This window comes from Ostrinia nubilalis, chromosome Z (assembly GCF_963855985.1).
Source record: "Ostrinia nubilalis chromosome Z, ilOstNubi1.1, whole genome shotgun sequence".
Taxonomy (NCBI): domain Eukaryota; kingdom Metazoa; phylum Arthropoda; class Insecta; order Lepidoptera; family Crambidae; genus Ostrinia; species Ostrinia nubilalis.
The window spans coordinates 8130108-8149772 of NC_087119.1; the positions used below are offsets into that span (position 1 = coordinate 8130108).

General features: G+C 38.3%; 1 protein-coding gene across 2 annotated transcripts in view; it reads right to left on the reverse strand.

Annotated features, from left to right (window-relative positions):
- The window catches only part of LOC135086839 (uncharacterized), a 149780-nt gene that overhangs the window by 7192 nt on the left and 122923 nt on the right, over positions 1–19665 (reverse strand). The window contains exons 7-16 of one of the 2 annotated variants that reach the window (XM_063981645.1): positions 18595–18758; positions 17023–17196; positions 14358–14478; positions 9048–9155; positions 4750–4893; positions 4101–4189; positions 3780–3951; positions 2969–3112; positions 2051–2177; positions 32–167 (exon numbers count right to left, since the gene is read on the reverse strand). In XM_063981645.1, the coding sequence (XP_063837715.1) occupies positions 32–167; positions 2051–2177; positions 2969–3112; positions 3780–3951; positions 4101–4189; positions 4750–4893; positions 9048–9155; positions 14358–14478; positions 17023–17196; positions 18595–18758 (1379 nt within the window). The remainder of the gene's footprint in view (positions 1–31; positions 168–2050; positions 2178–2968; positions 3113–3779; positions 3952–4100; positions 4190–4749; positions 4894–9047; positions 9156–14357; positions 14479–17022; positions 17197–18594; positions 18759–19665) is intronic. The other variant, XM_063981646.1, reaches the window with a different exon arrangement.

Below are 19665 nucleotides of genomic sequence, written 5' to 3' on the forward strand. Positions count from 1 at the left end.
CGTCGTATTGTTAGCAGCATAAGGCACATACCTGGTGGACTGGTGGAAGCTGGAGAGGCGCGAGTTACGCGAGCTGCCGCCGGTGGAGGTGCGGTGCATGGGGTGCCGCAGGCTGTGCAGCGCCGAGCCGCGCCCGCTGGTGCCCGACGCAGCGCCTGCGCAAGATGCTGGCCGCACCAACAACATGATATTATAGTTACGTGCAAATATTATACATTTGAAGCCACGATAGCCGAACGGTGAATGGGCCGGACTGGCCGACTCGAGATCCGAGGAACGCGGGTTCGAATCCCACCGCCGCTCGACTATTGTGGTGGGTCCACTCGTAACACAAACGTATTTAGCTTAGGTACTTATTAATAATCTTTAAAAAAAAAACATTTGAATTATCACCTTATCACAGCGCAATATGGGTTTAATTAAAACGTATTATAGCGTTCACCGATTGGCGCCGCTGTAAAGAAAGTTCCAGTCATTCGCTAGTGGCGGGGATAGGTGGTGCCAACTGGTGAAAACTGAACTCGATCGGCAGGAACTCATTAATATGAGTATGCAAAAAGGAGTAGCTTTTATTACAGTCGAATTGTTACGGAGTGGACTGTATGATGGTTAATATGATATTGAGGCTGTTGGAAACTATTATTATCACAGTGATGAAATAGTAAAGTGGTAGTAAATCCAAATCTTACATCTAAACTAATGAGTCAATTTTAAAAGTCTTCGTTTCATGTATCTCTTACATCTAAACTAATGAGTCAATTTTAAAAGTCATCGTTTCATGTATCTCGGTTAATCACCTATTTATGTTATGTCAGCAGAACTCTTCGTTTGATAATACTATTCTAGATTAATGCTGAATACCGGCCAACGTCGATAATGCACACATTGGAAGATCTTCAGCTGAAGGCACATATGAAATCGAAAGTAAGTGGATGGGGGTGGAAAGACTATGAATTATTTTAATTAAGTTCTTGCAACTCACGAAGGCGAGTGAGCTTTACTTGTGTGTATACGTGTACATGCACATAACGATTGAAAAACGAACGTAAAGCTGTACTCGTACCACAGTATACTGTGCTCGTACCTACCTACAATTTAGATATGTTTTAGATTTAGATGATGAAACAAGTAAGCCTGAGTGTTTGTTGTTAGTTCAATAATAATTAATGTAAACAAAAATCTTTCTCGATATCATTATAAATTATAACGTCTAAGATAAATTATAATTTATAATTTATATTAGACGTTGTGCATTTCTTGCCAATACATTTTTGCTAGCCTGAATTTCCATTTCCAAGCTATAGTCAAGACGGCGTGTCGCCCAAGAAAAAATAAGAAAAGAACACAGCATCGCGTTAAAAGCAAGCATTCTTAGCTCGTCGGACAGTTTGTAACTGGGTTATGGTTTTTTAGTTTTTTAGAGTTCCTTTTCACCAAAGTTAAAAGATATACCTATCTCTATTAATTTTGTCTTCGCTGTCTATCTGTTCGTCATCAGTAGGCTGAATCATTATGTGAATTTTAGGATAATCACTTAGGAGTCAGATTGGTGTACTGGAATGCATACGACTATGGGTAATTAGAGATCCACCGCAGTTCTTCCGACAACTATAAAATGGGTGAAGGGGAGGCAATACATATCCAGCTTCTGGCCTAGGGGGGCAAGTCAGATTTTTATGTCAGATAGTTTGAGCTCCTTCAAAGCGACTTCCAGGGGATCCAGCCCCGGACTTATCGTACAGAATCGATAAACGATCGACCAGCAGATCAAGCGCCGCAAGTGGAACTGGATTGGCCACACTCTCCGAAGGGACCCCGATCACATCCCTAAGCAGGCTCTGGATTGGAATCCCCAAGGAAAACGCAAACGTGGTCGACCCAGGCAAACTTGGCGGCGCACTGTAGCGGACGAGGCGAAGAAGATCGGCAAGACCTGGAGCGAGATCAAGCGAGAAGCTCAAGACCGAACGAGATGGAGGACTGTTGTGGACGCCCTCTGCCCCATCTAGGGGACATAGGACCATAAGTCAAGTTAAGTCAGGATACTTACCATCGAAGGAGTCGGTGTTCATGGACCCCTGAGAGAAGTCGTACTCCGTAGAGACGCCCATGCAGCGGTGCAGCATCACGGCCACGCGTTCTCGCGCCTCTCGCTCGATGTTGGCGTCGTCGGAGCTCTGGTCAATACAAACACTTCTTAGACCACTTTAATATTTAGGCGACTTTGGCAGCGCGACTAATTCATACTACCTGACAACGCGGCAGCGGCATTTTTATAAGTAATGTGAAGGCAGACATGCGCTATTGCTGCGCTTCTGTCGCCCTAATATGAAAGCGGTCTGTCACCACACTACTAGCGGCCACAGCACGACTAGTGCCTACCACGAGTTGCAGACGAAAATTGGGTACTTAGTTGTCACCATCAACCAATTCATTCTAGTCATGAAAACCGAGCTGGTTCACATTAGCTGTAAAATTGTATTTTTGGTAGCTTTGAAATTAAACAATACTTTGTCAATTAAGTTGGCGGACTACTGGTGACGTCATAATCGTTCAAAGTCTACAGGTGGTCTAGACAAAGTGCAAATTATAATCGCAAACCAGTCGAAAAGTGGTCGAAAAGCCCCTTTTTTGTATGGAGTTTTGACGGATTCGATTTTCGATTCGATCAAAAAGTGCGTTTTGTCTAGGGGGGCAGGAGAGTCCCGTTTTGACAGGTCATAAAAAACAAGAACGGTGGAATGGGCTTCAACGGATTAATAATGTGAACGATGATACTTGAATGATAAGTTTAGTTAGTAGGATAAGCTATACCAGTTTACGCACATGGATATCCAACCCAAACAGCATTATTTGGGATATAGAAGAAGTGACTTTTTAGCTATAACCAGCCTTACTAATATTTCCACCATCTTGTGCTTGAGGATTTTTTCTCTCCGCGAAGGGACTATGCTAGAGTATGGCTCACCGGACGAGGCCCGCTGACGCTGCTGGCGGCATAGTCTGATGAAGAGTCCATGTCCACTTCTGAGATATCCCTGGATGGATTCTTCGCAAACCAGACGCCAAGCTCGTACGTCAGTTTGGCCTCCCGAAGCTTCTGCTCCCACAGCTTTTCAAGAAAAAAAAAAAACAGTTTTAATAAGTCAAATTGAAGAGGACACGTAAACTTATACTTGGAATGAAATTAAATAACGAGGGTAAAGGACAAGTGTTGGCGAACTAGACTAGACGAAACAATGACTTTGGTACCTACCTTCTGAAAACCTGTATGTGTACCTAATATGCAGGATATGCAGGGAGAATTAAAAAATTGACATTATTTTGATATAAGACTACTCATAATACATAGTAAATACGTACATTCCCCAATTAAGAGACAAATCCATGAGTTTTTTGTCTTTATTTTTAATATTTTATTGTCTTGAAGTTTAAAACAATTGTACAGTCAAGAGCACAATAGAATATAGATTTTTGTTGCAAAATAACACCTATTACATCGAAATAAAATGCCATAGTGCTAAGCTTGATGTGCTGTCTGCACAAGGTTTAAAACTTTAAATTACTCAAATTTTAACTCACTGGATTAGTCTCATATTTGGGGAATGTACTATGTATCATGAGTAAAGTTAAGACTCTACTTAAAAGTTTTAAAAGGATGCCAACGATTTACATCCTGTATAACACGTGTTCTTTTATGGTTTAAATATGAGTAGTAGGAACTAATGTTGTACATACATTGAAGAGTGCAAAGACTATGAATAATTTTCTTGCCGTACCTTCAGCGTCAAGTGAGGATTAGCATCCTTCGCTGTCTCTGTGAGAGCAAAGCTCTGGAAGGCGGTGCCGACGTCATCAACCACAACGAACAGCAAAGCCATGATTTCCCTGCCAGTGGGGCGCGACTGGAACTTTGGGAAGTGCATCATTCTATCCACCATGTACTTCGGCCTACAAAATATCACACCTATGTATTCGCAACGCAGCTAAATTTGAACATTCAATCGGTATATTTCTCATTAAGACGCAAGCAAACTCGTATTCGCATACGCTCTACCAAAATAACAGTTACAATAAATAAATTAAAATCAAGTACATACCTGATTAGTTTGTAGGGGAGGGCAGCGCCCTTGGATAGTTTTTTACAAATAAGAAGCATGTCTGTCAAGAGGAAGGCTCGGACCTCTATCTGTAAGTAAACATACAACTATGTACTTATTTACTACATACTTTGAGCTTGGAAAAAGCTAAATAAAATAATGTCTTTCGCTACACTTTAAACATTACATTCGCTAGTAGCTTTAAAATACCAGCATGTAAAGGTAGACTACACTCTTGATTCAAATAATACACTTATTCTTAGTATAATAAATGTTTAATGGCTGGTTATTATGTAACTCACGTGTCTACCTTCACATTTTTATCACTAAGATTATATCTTTTCGGGTGCACCCGATTCCCATAACGCTAGCATTATTATAGAATTTTCCCCTTTTTAATAAATGTTGCATAACAGTAATAGTTGTTAAAATGGCAAAAGCTTGCTAACAATTGCAAGTATCTATGTATAGTTAGCTATAAACGTATCTGCTATGCGCAACGTTTATTAGTATTTACAGGGGTGGCGGGAAAACTTCGGTAACAACAAAGTAAAACAGTAAACACTAATTGCTACCCAAGGTTAAGTCAAATCAGCGCCGGGCTGATGTTACTAATAATGATAAAAAAAAGGTTTTTTGGTACTCTTGCCTCCTTTGCACTGTCTCTGAAGCGAAGATCACCCTGGTGGATCAAGGTGCGACTGTGGGTGGGCATACAGTTCACCATTGGTGCCTTCAGGTTTATCGCAGAGTACAGGCGGAAATAGCGCTCCAAGTCTTCGTCCTTGAAATCCTAAAAATAAACAATCGTCCTATTATATGTTCGAGACTCTCTTTCTTTGCATGCGTTGTTATTAACAGGGGATCGGTTATATTGCCGTTGCGTTATAAGACGGCATTGGGACGTGGTCTAGTACTAAGGGTAGGTATTACGAGGAGGCCCAAGATCACCCAGCTCATGCTATTGTTGTAGCGAGTCAGCCAGCAGTCCGAAACTTAGCGGCGTTGAACCTATATTAAAGCAAAGGGTACAAAAGGTTGTCAAATGAAGATAAGGGTCAAACGCAGCATGAAAAACCACCTGTCCAGTACACCGATGACCTGACAACCTGATAAAAATCTCTACATCCTGTTTTTAAATGCTATTACTGGTAGACACAGGTAATTTAAAACCAACCAATAGAGCGTATCGGCTACTCGAATGCCTGTCGATATTGGAAAAATCTTAAAAATCAATCATATTCTGGATCTGAGCCTGCATCAGGCACTTGAACACGACCCAATTCGTTTGCACCAATATAATTTAAGTTTGCATTTTCGTAAGGGCATAGATTTCAAAAAGTTTTGTATGTGTTCCAACTGAAACTACAGACATGTATGGAACTGTATATGTAATCGTATATTATGTCAACGGACATAATCTATGTGTTACTGTCCTTGTTGTACCTACCTACAGTTAAACATCACCTATGGCTTCTACCGACGCCAAGATTAATATAGTAGATTTGTATTAGTACCCGAGTCTGTAGATTTTGTCAATAGTAGACCCTTTGGGCTGCGGTTACAGTTCCATTCATTCGGTTGATGAAATAATAGCCCGTCGCTTACATACATTTATTTAATTTCCAGGCAATGTGGGTCCCGGTGGGCACTCACATTATCAAATAGTCACAATTCCAATATTTAACTGACAACATTAAACTCATCTACGACGATAATAAAAAATAAAAACAGAAGAGATAGCACAAATGAAAGGAACATAATATAAGCAACAATAATTATTTATCAATTGGGTACTTGGGCAAAATACTTTTAAAGGGTGCTTCTGTTCCTGTAAAATCATAGCAAGGGTAAAAGTGTATGTAATCGTCTCATTCCTGTAGGTTAGCCAAGTGCGTGTCGTGTCAGTAGTGTAGTTCCGTAGTTGTCCGTCGTCGTCGGGCTATACTTGAGTTATAGCCTGACCAGGAACATAAAAACCCTGGCGTAGAGGCGCGTCAATTGCATTTGATAGTGCAACACTGAGTACAGTCGTACCTGTATTAAATTAATAACCTAACTTTATGTATCAGGATTCAGGATTACGGTCTAATTTGATATTTTCATAAATTAACGAACGAAGATGACATAGGTAACCTGGTTTAAATTAATTAAATGAAACCATCAATCGAGCTAGTAGGATTTATTTTATTATTCATCAATAATCAAAATCAGAATTTGAATATTCAACTGCTATGTCTGCTCATGAACGCTTCAAACTCGGTAGTCCTTTCCCAATTCCATAAAATTCAACACTTACAAAGTGACAAAAACTTTATAATAGGTAGTTGAAACAAACCACAGTAAATTTTCACAGTATACTGTACTACACAATAAGCATGTCTGTCAATTTGACAACCTTTATTGGAAACATTATTCAATGAAAATATTGTCCGAAACCTTAGTATTTCTCTTCGACAAATACTTTAACACATTGTGAACCACTTTTCTTTCACGACTATAAAAGATTTTAGCAATTTAATTCACAAAATCAATTGCACACATTTATAATAAAGTTTGTTTACACTTTGACAGCTTAATTATTGACATGCAAGGTGACATGTCAATGAAGTTTTCAGTTACTGTTGCCATTAAAAGAAATTAGTACCATTAGTTTTCCGCAACATGGCGAGGGTTTTTATGTTCCTGGTCGGGCTATAAATGACTTACTCTTAAACTAACTGATGTATCATAACCGTTATAGTTTTCCTTGAAAGTTCATGAAAAGCAGAATTGTTACGAATTTTTCCAACATTTTAGTTTTTAGAGGGGGGGGGGGATGTGTCGGGGGATGTAGTGATCTACTTTAAGGTCGGCTACTGACTTTAAGGGCGTGGTCTTTGTCCGGACATACTGTATATTTTATCCATAACATAATGTACATAAGGTTTTTTTTTAAATTATAAAATTAAAGTAACTAGCGGCGTTTAGGTCAAGCCCATTGAAAAATGTAGGTACAGAATATTGGGTTCTTACTCATTCTTTCTTGTTGGAGAATCTAGCCACAATGTGCTGGAAAAACGCACGCAGGCGACTAAACTCAAAGAACCTATGAGTTCGTCGGGGCTGCAACAGTACTTACATACATAATAAAGAATTCCGCAATTTCATTATAAAGTTCAAAGGTAGATTTCAGTGCATCGCGGATTATCACAAACGTTTGGGATCTAAATAATAATGACCTGTGAGAGGTAAATGCGACGATTATTCGCGCGATGGAATGTATGGCGCCTCTTCCGAGGGTTGCGACAGACGCGCACGACAGACGACTTTAAGTGAAGCCATACATTTTGAAAAAAAGAAAGAAATTTTATTTATTATTTTTATTACTATGAGTGGAATGACTTTATGGTTTTCGGGACTATTCCCACCTCTCTTACCCACCGCTGCAACTCTTGTGTAGCCAGGATCTAAAGCTTGACCGCCAATAAAAACCCAACCAGTGAAGGTCAAGTTTGTACCGGGGGAAAGTTAAACTGTCATTGGACCCGCAACGAAATTAATCAGAAGAACATAGGAGTTCGAAGTTAAGGTTCGACTTCCCTCCGTTGCAAAGCGGATGACAGGTGATAAAGACTTTAGTGGATAGCATAAGTTTTCAAGGCAGAGCAGGGCGTAGCGACGAAGTCACCGACGCCGACGGAGACACAGGCTTTAGTATGCGAGTGTAAGGCCTGGTTTAGACACAGCGATAATCGAATGGTTGCTGGGCAGATCTCGTGCATTTGCCTTAAACCGTAACCGCACGGTTACTGACTCAGTGCCTCGCCAATGAACCACCAAGAAACCGCGCGGTTGTCGCGCGCGTCCGAACAAGACCTAAACGGCATCCACATGGTGGTATTGGCGGCAAAAAAAGATAGCGCGACCACCACGTGTACGCTGCGCGGCCGCGACGTTTTTATACCACGGTGCACTTGTCCGCTGCGCCAGAAAAAATCACACTAACTGTAGGTCCTAGGTGTACCAGAATCTCATGGCAAATGGGGAAAATAAACTTTGTTGAGTGCAAAACTGGGGAAATTGGATTAAACGATCTTGATACTGTAATTTTTTTTATTTCTATGACTTTAATATTAATGAACATGAAGTACGAATAATATACATTTTAGGTAGGTATGTGTATGAAGAATGTTGTTATACATCGGGCTTTTAACTAGGAAAATGTCTTGAAAAATAAGTAAATCGTATATTACTTTATGTAACTAATTTTATTATGTATCATACTACTAATCACTTCATTCAGAACTAGAAAAATATTCTAAGAACTCCACTTGCATTTCTTGTTCTTCAAATTAATTGATGATCAAGATAAAGAGGTATTTATTATAAATCGCCCTTCCAGCATTTCAATTCTTCAATCTTGCTTGCTTTTTCAATTTTCTTTACATGGGCATAACATTTTCACCATTCCTCTGCACCAATTTGTGAGATAACCTGAAAACTCCGATAAAGCAGCTATTAATTAAGTAAGAATAATATAATTATAAAAAACATAACCTTCCTTTTGACGCAGTCGGGTAATAAACTAATTGTATCAAAATATTTCAGTCCAACTTACCTGTCAACTAAACGACGTGCTTTAAAATCAAAGATTGACTTTGAATTATGCCTTATTTTACAATACACATTGAAAATAATATGACTCGCTTGAGCTTTTTCGACTTTTTTTTACAAAAATAACAAATAGTCATGAAGACAATATCACAAAATTACTGCAGCGGGTGACGGATTTCTTAATTTAATATGAAAGTCACACTTTTCCAATATTTTTGTTTGCCATGAGATTCTGGTAGACCTAAAGCACTATTTACTGTCGCGAGCTAAATTCGCGCGTGGCTACCGACTATTGTTTGCGATGCACGGAACTCTACCTTTATTTAACAGCAATAATCTCGTCGGACTTACTAGTTCGTAGATATCGATGGAGTTCGCTACAGCATCAAGCTTCTCCAGCTCTTCGCGTTGGCGAATAGCACGATTCAGGTCGAGCACATAGTTCTTGGCGAAGGATTCCTGGATATTGGAAGAAAACCGTAAGGCAACAGTTATCAAATGCTGTCGATTTATGAACGAGTAAGGAAAGTCAGATTTAATACTACAACGTATACCCTTTTTGGGCGGTTGTCTTGCTTGATAGTGACGACGGGATTCCAGTAAGGACCATACTTTGCTGGAAGCGGTTTCAGGGTAGGGAGGTTATGGATATGTAGTTTCGGTTATGGATACGGTTACGGATATAGGAATAATATTATACCGGTTTCGATTACGCTTACGGATATTTTTTTATTTCGGATATCCGAAAGTTTCGGTAACGGTTACGGATATCTGTGCTTTAGAATGCAATTTTCAATAGTTGTCCAACAACTAAAAATTGATCTAGATGGCATTATGAAGGTAAATCAGGCTGTTATGCCTTTACATATACTTAATGCTATACAAAAAAACAATTTAAACTGACTATATCCGAAACTATCCGAAACTTTTGTATCGGTTACGGGTATTTTTTATTTTGGATATCAGAAAGTTATTTTCATACAATTAGGTTGATTTCCTTTTAAATTCTACTATGTAATGTTCGGTCTCAAAGTTGATGACTAAGACTTGACTTACCCTTTTCAAAGTTAAAGTTAAACTATAAATTACTAGTTTAAATGGGAAGACGGCAGTCGACTAATCCAATATTGTAATATCGGAAAATGCTAAACTAAGCAATTAAGCATCCTCTGAGATAATCTACAGTGGCGCACATCATTAACGCTCCCCAATAATGTGGAATTACGCGGCATAATACGGAAATTATGTAGGTTAGCAACATTCAAAGGTATTCAAAGTTAATAATCCGAAAGCCGACTGCTTATTACGAGTATTGTTTCGTTGCCGGGAGTTTGCTAGGCATAAAATTTATCAGGAAAATGTGATTCCAAATAAGCAGGAATACCTCGCTCTTGAGTGATGATGTCACAAGTACAATTGGTATTGACTGACTTTCAATTATTATTATAAATTGAAAGTTAAAGTAATGCATCTCCTCTATCTCTCTTTAAAATACTATTATTCGTACCTATTTACAAAACTACTATTTTAACCTAACCTAAATATCTGCAATTGCTTTTAAAATAAGTAATTTCATACACGGCCACTTCACTTTTAAATTATCACATGGTCAGTAATTATGTTGGCTCTTGTGACCCTTTACAAAACTTTGAAACCATTATGTAGCGTTAGTTAGTTATTTCGAGCTACCCTAGTCAAGTATGAATTTATAAACTCATAACGGCAGGTGTTCAAAACAGTTTCGTTGAAATTATTAAACTAACATCGAGTCTCCCACACGCTATAAAAGCATCGATCAGCTATCCATGCCATGTTGATACTTCCACTTAGAAACTATACGTGTAGGTCGTTAGGGCTAAACTTGATGACTTGCATTGAGAGCTAAATGTATGCAGTGTTCGATACGTTCAGGGGAAATGGCTCTCAGAACTAACTCGTAAATAAATTACGGAAAATTGGTTGGAAATTGGACCTTAATGGGTTTCCTGTCAGAACTTATGTACAAACAATATTTTGTAACTTCCATCGTAAGCGAATTATTTATTTCTTATGCACGGGTAAGAACGTTCACTACCCTTTTTACAGGTTGAATTGATAATGTAGGGCTGTTTTGTACAAGCGATTGCACACGGTCTCTCATGTTTGGAATGTTCTTGTCATAAATGTATGTTAAGACATTCCCTGGTAACAGTCGAGTTCATAAAAACATTGACAGTGTCAATGTTTCAAAATATTGTTAGCGTTTTAACGATCTTAGTACATATTTCAATACAAACTCAAACATCAATCAAATGTAATAATCATTACTAATCATTATCATACTGTTCTTAAATTGTTGTAAGTTGCGTTAGCGTAGTATTGACTGCGCTACTGCTCTACAATATTTCAAAACTAGATGAAAACCCGGCTTCGCTCGGGTGAAATTTGACTCGTAAAATGTAGATAGATGTTTCTGTAGTCATCGGTTCTCAAAGAATATTAAATATAGATTCATATAGCTTCGTTAGTTGTGTTTAACAAATATGGTAAATAAAAACTGCAAAAGTTTTTACACAAATTATTTTTATTTTAAATCAACATTCAAAATAAACTAATACAAATTAACAAAACAATCGTCTGAAAAAGTTCCTGGTCTTTATCTGGGTCAGGTATTTCTGCACACACAAATTTATCATAATCTACTGATGACCTTGGTTTATCTTCATTTCTTAGAATAATAAGCATATGCGCATGTGGAAGCCCACGTTTCTGAAATTCAATAGTGTAAAACCACGCACTCGGTATTCCAAAAATATGTTTTCTTGTAATGTCATCTAAAAGTTCCTCCAATTTAAGTTTAAAAATTCTGGCAATTAAATAGGGTCTATGTTCTTTTTTAGGATTGCAGGTTATGACCCTTCATCCTTCTTCTTATTGTGTGCTCACTGATATTCACTGGGCTTGCTGTTTGTAAACGCTGGCGTATCTCAAACGTAGTGAGAACCCGATTTCTTGATATTGCAAGCACGATAATCGGGTTATCGCGCGCTAATTTACACCTTAATTCCCCACTTCTTGGTCTTCTTGTGTAAAAGGCGGTATGGTCATGCCTTTTTAACGTGTATCTTAAGTTTGTACGCCATAAATTGAAAGTTTCAGCCATCTCCCGCTGCATACGCCCTTGACTTCTAAGCAACACTATTTGAGCAACTTGAGCTGGAGTAATGGGCATTATTGTCAAATTATGGAAACGAGAATAACCCTAAGATTAATTTAAAAACAAAAAACAAAACGCCAAACCCTTACAACATTTAATATCGAATTTAAACTTACCCGTACTCTTTACGCTCCAACAACGAAATGCGTTTCTTGAGTCAAAAAAGTTAAACAGACGCATTTTTTTTATAAATCTACCTCTTAAATTAACAAAAACAAATGTTCTGTTAACATGTCACACGAAACTTAGGTATACAACACCTATTTGGCCTCATATCTGGTTGTTTAGGCTTGGGCCAAATTCCGTGCCGCTGAGTGTATGTTGATAACAACTCAACACAGGCTATGCATGTGGTCATTTATTATTATTTGTCGGGTTAAATAAAAAAAAATAATTAAGCCGCTTACCGAGTATAATGTTGTCGCATTCCACACATCGACTGCACATTTGCATTTGTTTGCAGTTTCTTACAAATATTTTGCCATTACAAAAATTTAATGTCACTTGATGTCACTGGAATTTATCACTGTGCGAAACTAAATGACACTGACATTTGAACTTCAACTTTTATGGTTATGGCTAATATTCTTTTTCTGTGGTTGAATCGGCCAATACCAGGTTTAAAGAAAAAACACATAACAAAGAGTATATCATAAAAATCGAGAAACGCACTGATCTCCATTTATTTATGGATCGATGACAACCCGCAAATAGTTTATGGTTTATATAAGGTTTTGGCGCTGATCGCATTGTGAGTGGATGGTGAACTACTAAAGATGGCGACAGCGGTTTGTTTGTCAGTGCCATCGGAATTTAACGAAATTCTCCATTATCCGAATTTTGCGGATATATGTTGTCGACTCAAAATCGATATTTTTTTATGCTTTGTTATTCATATAAGGTTTCGATCCAGTCTACCGTACCCCTTGACGAAATTATTAATATAGAGATATTGGCACTGCCAATATTTTTATGATCTCGACTGTGTACCTACCTCTCCGTTCGTAGATGATAGTTCTTAAGAATATCGGTCTGATCCAGGGATGTTATGGATATCCGTAACCGTAACCAAAACTTTCGTATATCCGAAATAAAAAAATATCCGAAACCGTACCTAACCGATTCAAAAATTTCGGATAGTTTCAATTGTTTGTTTTGTATAGCATTATATTAGGCATAACAGACTGATTTACCTTAGTAATAATGCCATCTAGTATAAATTTTTATTTTTTTATTACTTTTTATTCGATGTAAAGTGTGCGGCCATGAATAAACCGTGTTGGACAACTATTTCAAATTGCATTTTAAAGCACAGATATCCGTAACCGTAACCGAAACTTTCAGATATCCAAAATAAAAAAATATCCGTAACCGTAACCGAAACCGGTATAATATTATGCTATATCCCTAACCGTAGGCCATAACCGAAACTACATATCCTTAACATACCTAGTCTGATCAAATGGTAAGACAGTAAAGTCAGATTTATATTTGTCTGACGTATTCTGTTGTGACCATTACGACACGACACAACACAAGCGTATAACCGATTCCGCTCAGTGTGCTTACCATGAGTTTACGTTAGGGGTGCTCGCTAGCGACTGCGTAAAAAAATGACATTAAACGTATGACATATTGTGCAGCGCCCCTAGTGGCTACTTTCAAGAAATAAAATCTTCATAGATTTTTTTGACGTACTCGCTAGCGAGCACACCTAACGTAAACTCATGGTAAGCACACAGATGCGTCACGATCAACACAGCACGTACCTACAGCACGGTAATATATGATAGTATTACCGTGTCTACAGCTTTAGTCAGACTTACGTATATCACTCGGAGATTTTGCTCCAATAAGAGTTTGTTTAGGATTGTAAGCTTGAATCAACCTAATAATGGTCAGTAGTTAGAGGCCTCATTGATCCTTCTGATTAAACAAGTTAGACGCCTATCAGTAACACCATAGTTGTTGTACTTAGAAATATTTCTGCCAAAGTTCACAGAAGAGGTTCAGTTAAGGCTAAAACTAATAGCAGATAGACTAAGAGCTAGTGAACGCCAGTTCTACGTCATTTTATAAAAGCTGAAAGTTTGTCAGCGTATACTCCAAATATAGGTTAGAATGTTGGTGAATCATAAAGTTCCTGTGAAGTGAAGGTAAGGACGTGGGACGTCCACCCACAAGGTGGACCGACGACCTGATAAAGGTAGCAGGAAGGCGCTGGATGCAGGCCACCACCAACCGTGCGATGTGGAAGTCATTGGGGGAGGCCTATGTTCAGCAGTGGACGTCCTATGGCTGAAATGATGATGATGATGATGATGATGAAAGGCGATGACAGCCTGCGAAAGGCGATACGGTGTTGATTCCTTTCCGAGTTGATAAGTCTGCTATGAGCTTTATGTCCTACCGTCCTTAAAGAATTCATGTGTCCTTAAAGAAGAAGAAGTTAGCATTAAACTCACCATCGCAATAAGGTTGGTGCGTTCAGGTTCGGTGTCGGTGTGGGTAATGATCCTCCTGAGGATCAGGCTGTACTTGGTGAGGCGCTGCATGGGCTTAATGATGATGTCAGAGAGCTGCAGCCTGTTGAAAAAGTGACATTTAAATGACGCACACACCTACCGTCAAGATTTGATTTGATCTTCCGATGTGTAGCTGAAGGCAGAAGACAGAAGACAGACGGTAGCTGTCCTACTTATACAACGTGTCCCAAAATTCAAGGATAAGCCGGCGCCGCAGGATGGACATAGCCATGACTACTTTAGGAAAAATAAGAAAAAAAATCTATCTCAATTATTTTTTAAGTTACACAATAAATTATGAAATTCGTCGAAAATTTACACCCCTTATGATATTTTACATTACCACGACTACAATTTTTCAAATACTTCTGTTTTTTTGTTTGTATCGGCAACTTAAGTAGTGCTGCTGTCCTCTCCAATTCTTAAAACCCTCAGAATCCTTGCAGTTTTTACACAAAAGTTAATCAAAATATGATATTTCCTTAAAATTTTGAACGATTTTTACTTTCACTCCACTTTGACTCGTCGTTTTGTAATAAAACAGTATGAACACTACTGCGGCAAGTTTTTTATAAAGTTGCCGCAACTATCCAAGATTCCAAAATGGTATAATACTCTAAGAAAATTAGTCGCAATAAAGATATGCGTACCATTTTTACAAGCACTTCGCTTGTTAGTTAGTATGGGATAAATCTTGCAATTAAATTTAAAACCAGTTCTCCTCAACCAATTGAGCTGAAATTTGGTATACTTATGTTAGTACGATGACATTGCAATATTATGGTATCATTGAGCTGGATGGAGTCTGGAGGTGGCCATAGGAACTTCTAAACGAAACGGCGGAATCGCGTCTAGTTTGGGTTCGTTGGATATCTTTTCGAGCACTTTAGTGCTAGATGATGTCCAGGGTCCTGATGACGAAGTCAAGAGGTGGCCAGGAGCTGGCCAAAGGAACTCCTAATCGAAATGGCGAAAGATTATCGAGTTTGGGTTCGTTAGATTTGACTTCCCGAGCACTTGGACCATAAGATTGAGAAACAACTAAAAAGTGTAAAATAAAGTTATAATAAAAAAAAAACTTTTTTAAAAACAAGCATTAATGCGAAATTTTACGAAAGAATTTAACGATAAAAATAATTGTATGCAAGGTTCAAATAATTTCGAAAGTTTGTAGCGCACACAGAAAAAAAGAGGAATAAATTCCATGCGCGATTATAACTTTATTTTAAACTTTTTAGTAGTTTCTCAATCTCATGGCCCAATTGCCCGAGAAGACAAACCCAACGAACCCAAACTCGATAAGCTTCCACTATTTCGTTTAGGAGTTCCTATGGCCAGCTCCTGGCCACCTCTTGACTTCATCATCAGGATCCTGGACATCATCTAGCACCAAAGTGCTTGAAAAGACAAATCTAACGAACCTAAACTAGATGCAATTCCGCCGTTTCATTTAGGAGTTCCTATGGCCACCTCCAGACTCCATCCAGCTCAATGATACCATAATTTTGCATTGTCATCGTACTTACATAAGTATACCAAATTTCAGCTCAATTGGTTGAGGAGAAAGTTGCAAGATTTATCCCACACTACTAACAAGCGAAGTGCTTGTAAAAATGGTACGCATATCTTTTTGTGACTAGTTTTCTTAGAGTAGGTATTATACCATTTTGGAATCTTGGATAGTTGCGTCAACTTTATAATAAACTTGCCGCAGTAGTTTTCATACTGTTTTTTTACCAAACGACGAGTCAAAGTGGAGTGAAAGTAAAAATCGTTCAAAATTTTAAGGAAATATCATATTTTGATTAACTTTTGTGTAAAAACTGCAAGGATTCTGGGGGTTTTAAGAATTGGAGTGGACAGCAGCACTACTTAAGTTGCCGATACAAACAAAAAAACAGAAGTATTAGAAAAATTGTAGTCGTGGTAATGTAAAATATCATAAGGGGTGTAAATTTTCGACGAATTTTTAATTTATTGTGTAACTTAAAAAATAATTGAGATAGATTTTTTTTCTTATTTTTCCTGAAGTAGTCATGACTATGTCCATCCTGCGGCGCCGGCTTATCCTTGAATATTGGGACACGTTGTATAAGTTAATTAAAAAGTTCTCACACCTACGTAAAACGGAACAGCAACAGCACATCAGACTATGTATTTTAGCTGTAAATTGCCAATAAATAATAAATAAATAAATTCTTTATTGAATAACTTATTGACAGTTTTTAACAATAGGCTAATATTAAATTGATCGCTATAGTAGGCTAGCAGGGCACAAAAGATAAGGAGACATGTAAAGTGCCCCTTAAGGGCTACTTTTTTACTATATTTGACGTTCATTCATAAGTGCCACCTGCAGCACTGGTGGCCCACCAGTGCTGCAGTGGTCAAAATTTAATAAAATATTTTTGATTTGATTTGAACTTAATACGTTACTACTATAGTCTGCCTGATGTGCCAGGCATATGACTGAGCTGAACACCTTCAGTGTAGACGTACTCTAGTTCTGCTTCAGATTATGCACGTCCATAAGTCGTAATACCTAGTTGTTTGTATGTTTAAAGGTTTATTTGGTATATTAACATAGTTTATAACTAGTGGTTACCTATTGCAAGACTTGTGGCCATGACACCAGGTGAGGTAGGTCATGAAATCAGCATTAGTTGATAGGGAGCGGAGATAATCCAGCGCTTTAGTTTGCTCGATGACGAACTTCTCGTACGGTTGGAACAGGTCGCGGAAACGGCAAAATCCAGCCGACATCAGTTCGGTGTTGAAACTGCAACAAAATTTTAACTGTTAATCGCTTTACACAAAATGAATTTGTGTGATAACGAAATAATTGCTCCGGTCTGGTAGCTCAAGCTAAATTAATATGGTGGTACAAATTGCCTAACAGAATCAGGTTAAATATATGAATATTTTACCTGCTATCAAGCCATGTGTAAAAAATTCACTCCAATTAATTTTGCCAATGTAGTAATTTGTGCAGTCTCAATTAATCTGAGTGCTTTACATATTTTGAAAAAGGTAGTATATTAATTATTTTTATTCTCATGTCCTAATTAATCGATTAAATTAAAGACTAGAAACAGGAGTAGGTAATCAATTCTGTGGCATTCAAACATGTATTAATCTTGTGAATAGGTAGGTATTTGAGAGAAATCATTCTTCCCGCGTTCAAATATCTTTGTGCATTTTGCATTCCAAAAGCTGGTAACGTTCAAGACTATAAGTATGTTACATCTTCGAAAGTGCCATTGAAAGACTGACAGTCTGACACTTGTATCTATTTATCTATATAAAAGCGAAAGGTCACTGACTGACTCACTCATCACGAAATCTTGAAACTACATAAGCTAGGAGTCTCTTTTGCATGGGTTCCTTTTAGAACGTAGGTGCTCACTAACAGATTCTACGAAACTCCACCTATAAGGGGGTAAAATCCACGCGTACGAAGTCGCGGGCGGCCGCTAATTTACATACTCGTATTATAAGTGCTAGATTTTCATTGGTGCAGAGTACCTATGAGAGTACCCTCTAGGCATTTGTTTCATTCTAAAGTCACAAAATCGTTGATCCTGAAAGATTCTAAAGCCGCTCACGGCTATCAGCATTGTCAGTCCGAAAAAAAAACCTAAAAGATTCTAAAAAGGAAAGCCTCGTAAATGGTGGTACCATTATTTTAACGATTATCGTTCCGTTGAACTTCCATTTATTGCAAATAAGTATAAGGAATTATTTTATTACTCCCGTAAGAACATGATTTATTTTAAGAACAAAGTGGAATCTTCAGTCTAAATCATTTTTGCACATAAAATAAATGTTAAGTCCGATATATTTGATTAAAATGGTGTAAAGTTGGGCACAGATAAGTAACACTTTGCTTTTTTTAGTATGAAACCGCTAGGGAGTGTAAAAAATCCTCTAAAATTAAATTAATTCAATTGCCTCTAGTAAAACTTAAAGGGTTGTGTTCTGATCATGATGAAGTATTGGTTACTCAGGATGTGGTCTCCTATAAACGCCGTAGGCCGCGTCGTAATGCTTACTATAGTAATCTATTGTAGTCTCTTTCAGAGTTAGTTGACGTCGGCATATGGACATCTATGGACGTCGATGGGAACGTTTGACGTTGAGGCTGTACGCCGAGACCATAGCCTTATAGGATACTTACGGCGTCTTGTTCTCGAAGGATTCCAACAGCATGGGATAGATGGTGTACTCCCAGAAGTAGAGGCTGGCGTTCAGCACGTCAGGGATGTTGGAGAACAGCTTCTCAGTATCCACGTCGAGGAGTTTGCCGCTGTCCTGTAGCGCGTGCGCCGCAGCAATAAACACCTGTGCGGAATAAGGAATAAATTTTAGTGCGTTGCCGAATAAACGCTTATGCCCCCCCTAGGGTTGCCAGGTGTCTGGCTTTAGCCGGACATGATAGTTGATAATAGGTACTCCCCCCCCCCCCCCGTGATATGGAAAAAAAGGCTTTTATGGCCAAATTAGCAAAGAGTCCGGCTTTTGAGTTTTTGGACCTGGCAAAGCTGGAAGCTGGACAAAGCTACCTGGCTGAAAAGCTGTCTCATTTTCGTAACATAACTACTATGAAATTCGATTTACATTTGATTTGAAATCAATAATAAATTTATTACGAGACTGGGTCACAAACATTTTGAAAGGTAGGTATGTACAACTGGATTAGTAAAGAAGTATTTTCGGTTGCATGGTTTTATAAACATTTAATACCTAAATATTAGAAGACAGCACTTTATTTCAATCGAACCGTGTTGACCTCAGGTTTCCACGAAATGAGTGTAAAGCGGCTATCACACTACACGCGACCTCGATGAACTGACTCATCTGTCTAACCAATTGCAATCGTATCCGAGAGAAGTGGCGCAAGAGAAAAAGAGCTTCGATACAGTAGCTATACCTAAGATCGTTTCATCCACGAAGACGCGCCCCACCAATTTTTGGTCGGGGGAAGCGCGGGGGTGCGGGGAGTTTGATCCGAGAAATCCGAGCGTCATTATCGTAGTGTGCGTGTGCACTCATGGATAATTAATAATAACATTCCTGAAATACCGGCTTAAAGCTGAGACACTTAAGTGTAAACTAAAAACTATAATAATAATAATGATTTATTTATTTCTCACACAAAAATACAGGATACAATACATTAAAGAAAACTCATTAATGAGTGTGTGAGACCGGAGCCTGAGCTAGGTAAATGAATACCTGTGTTACAGGT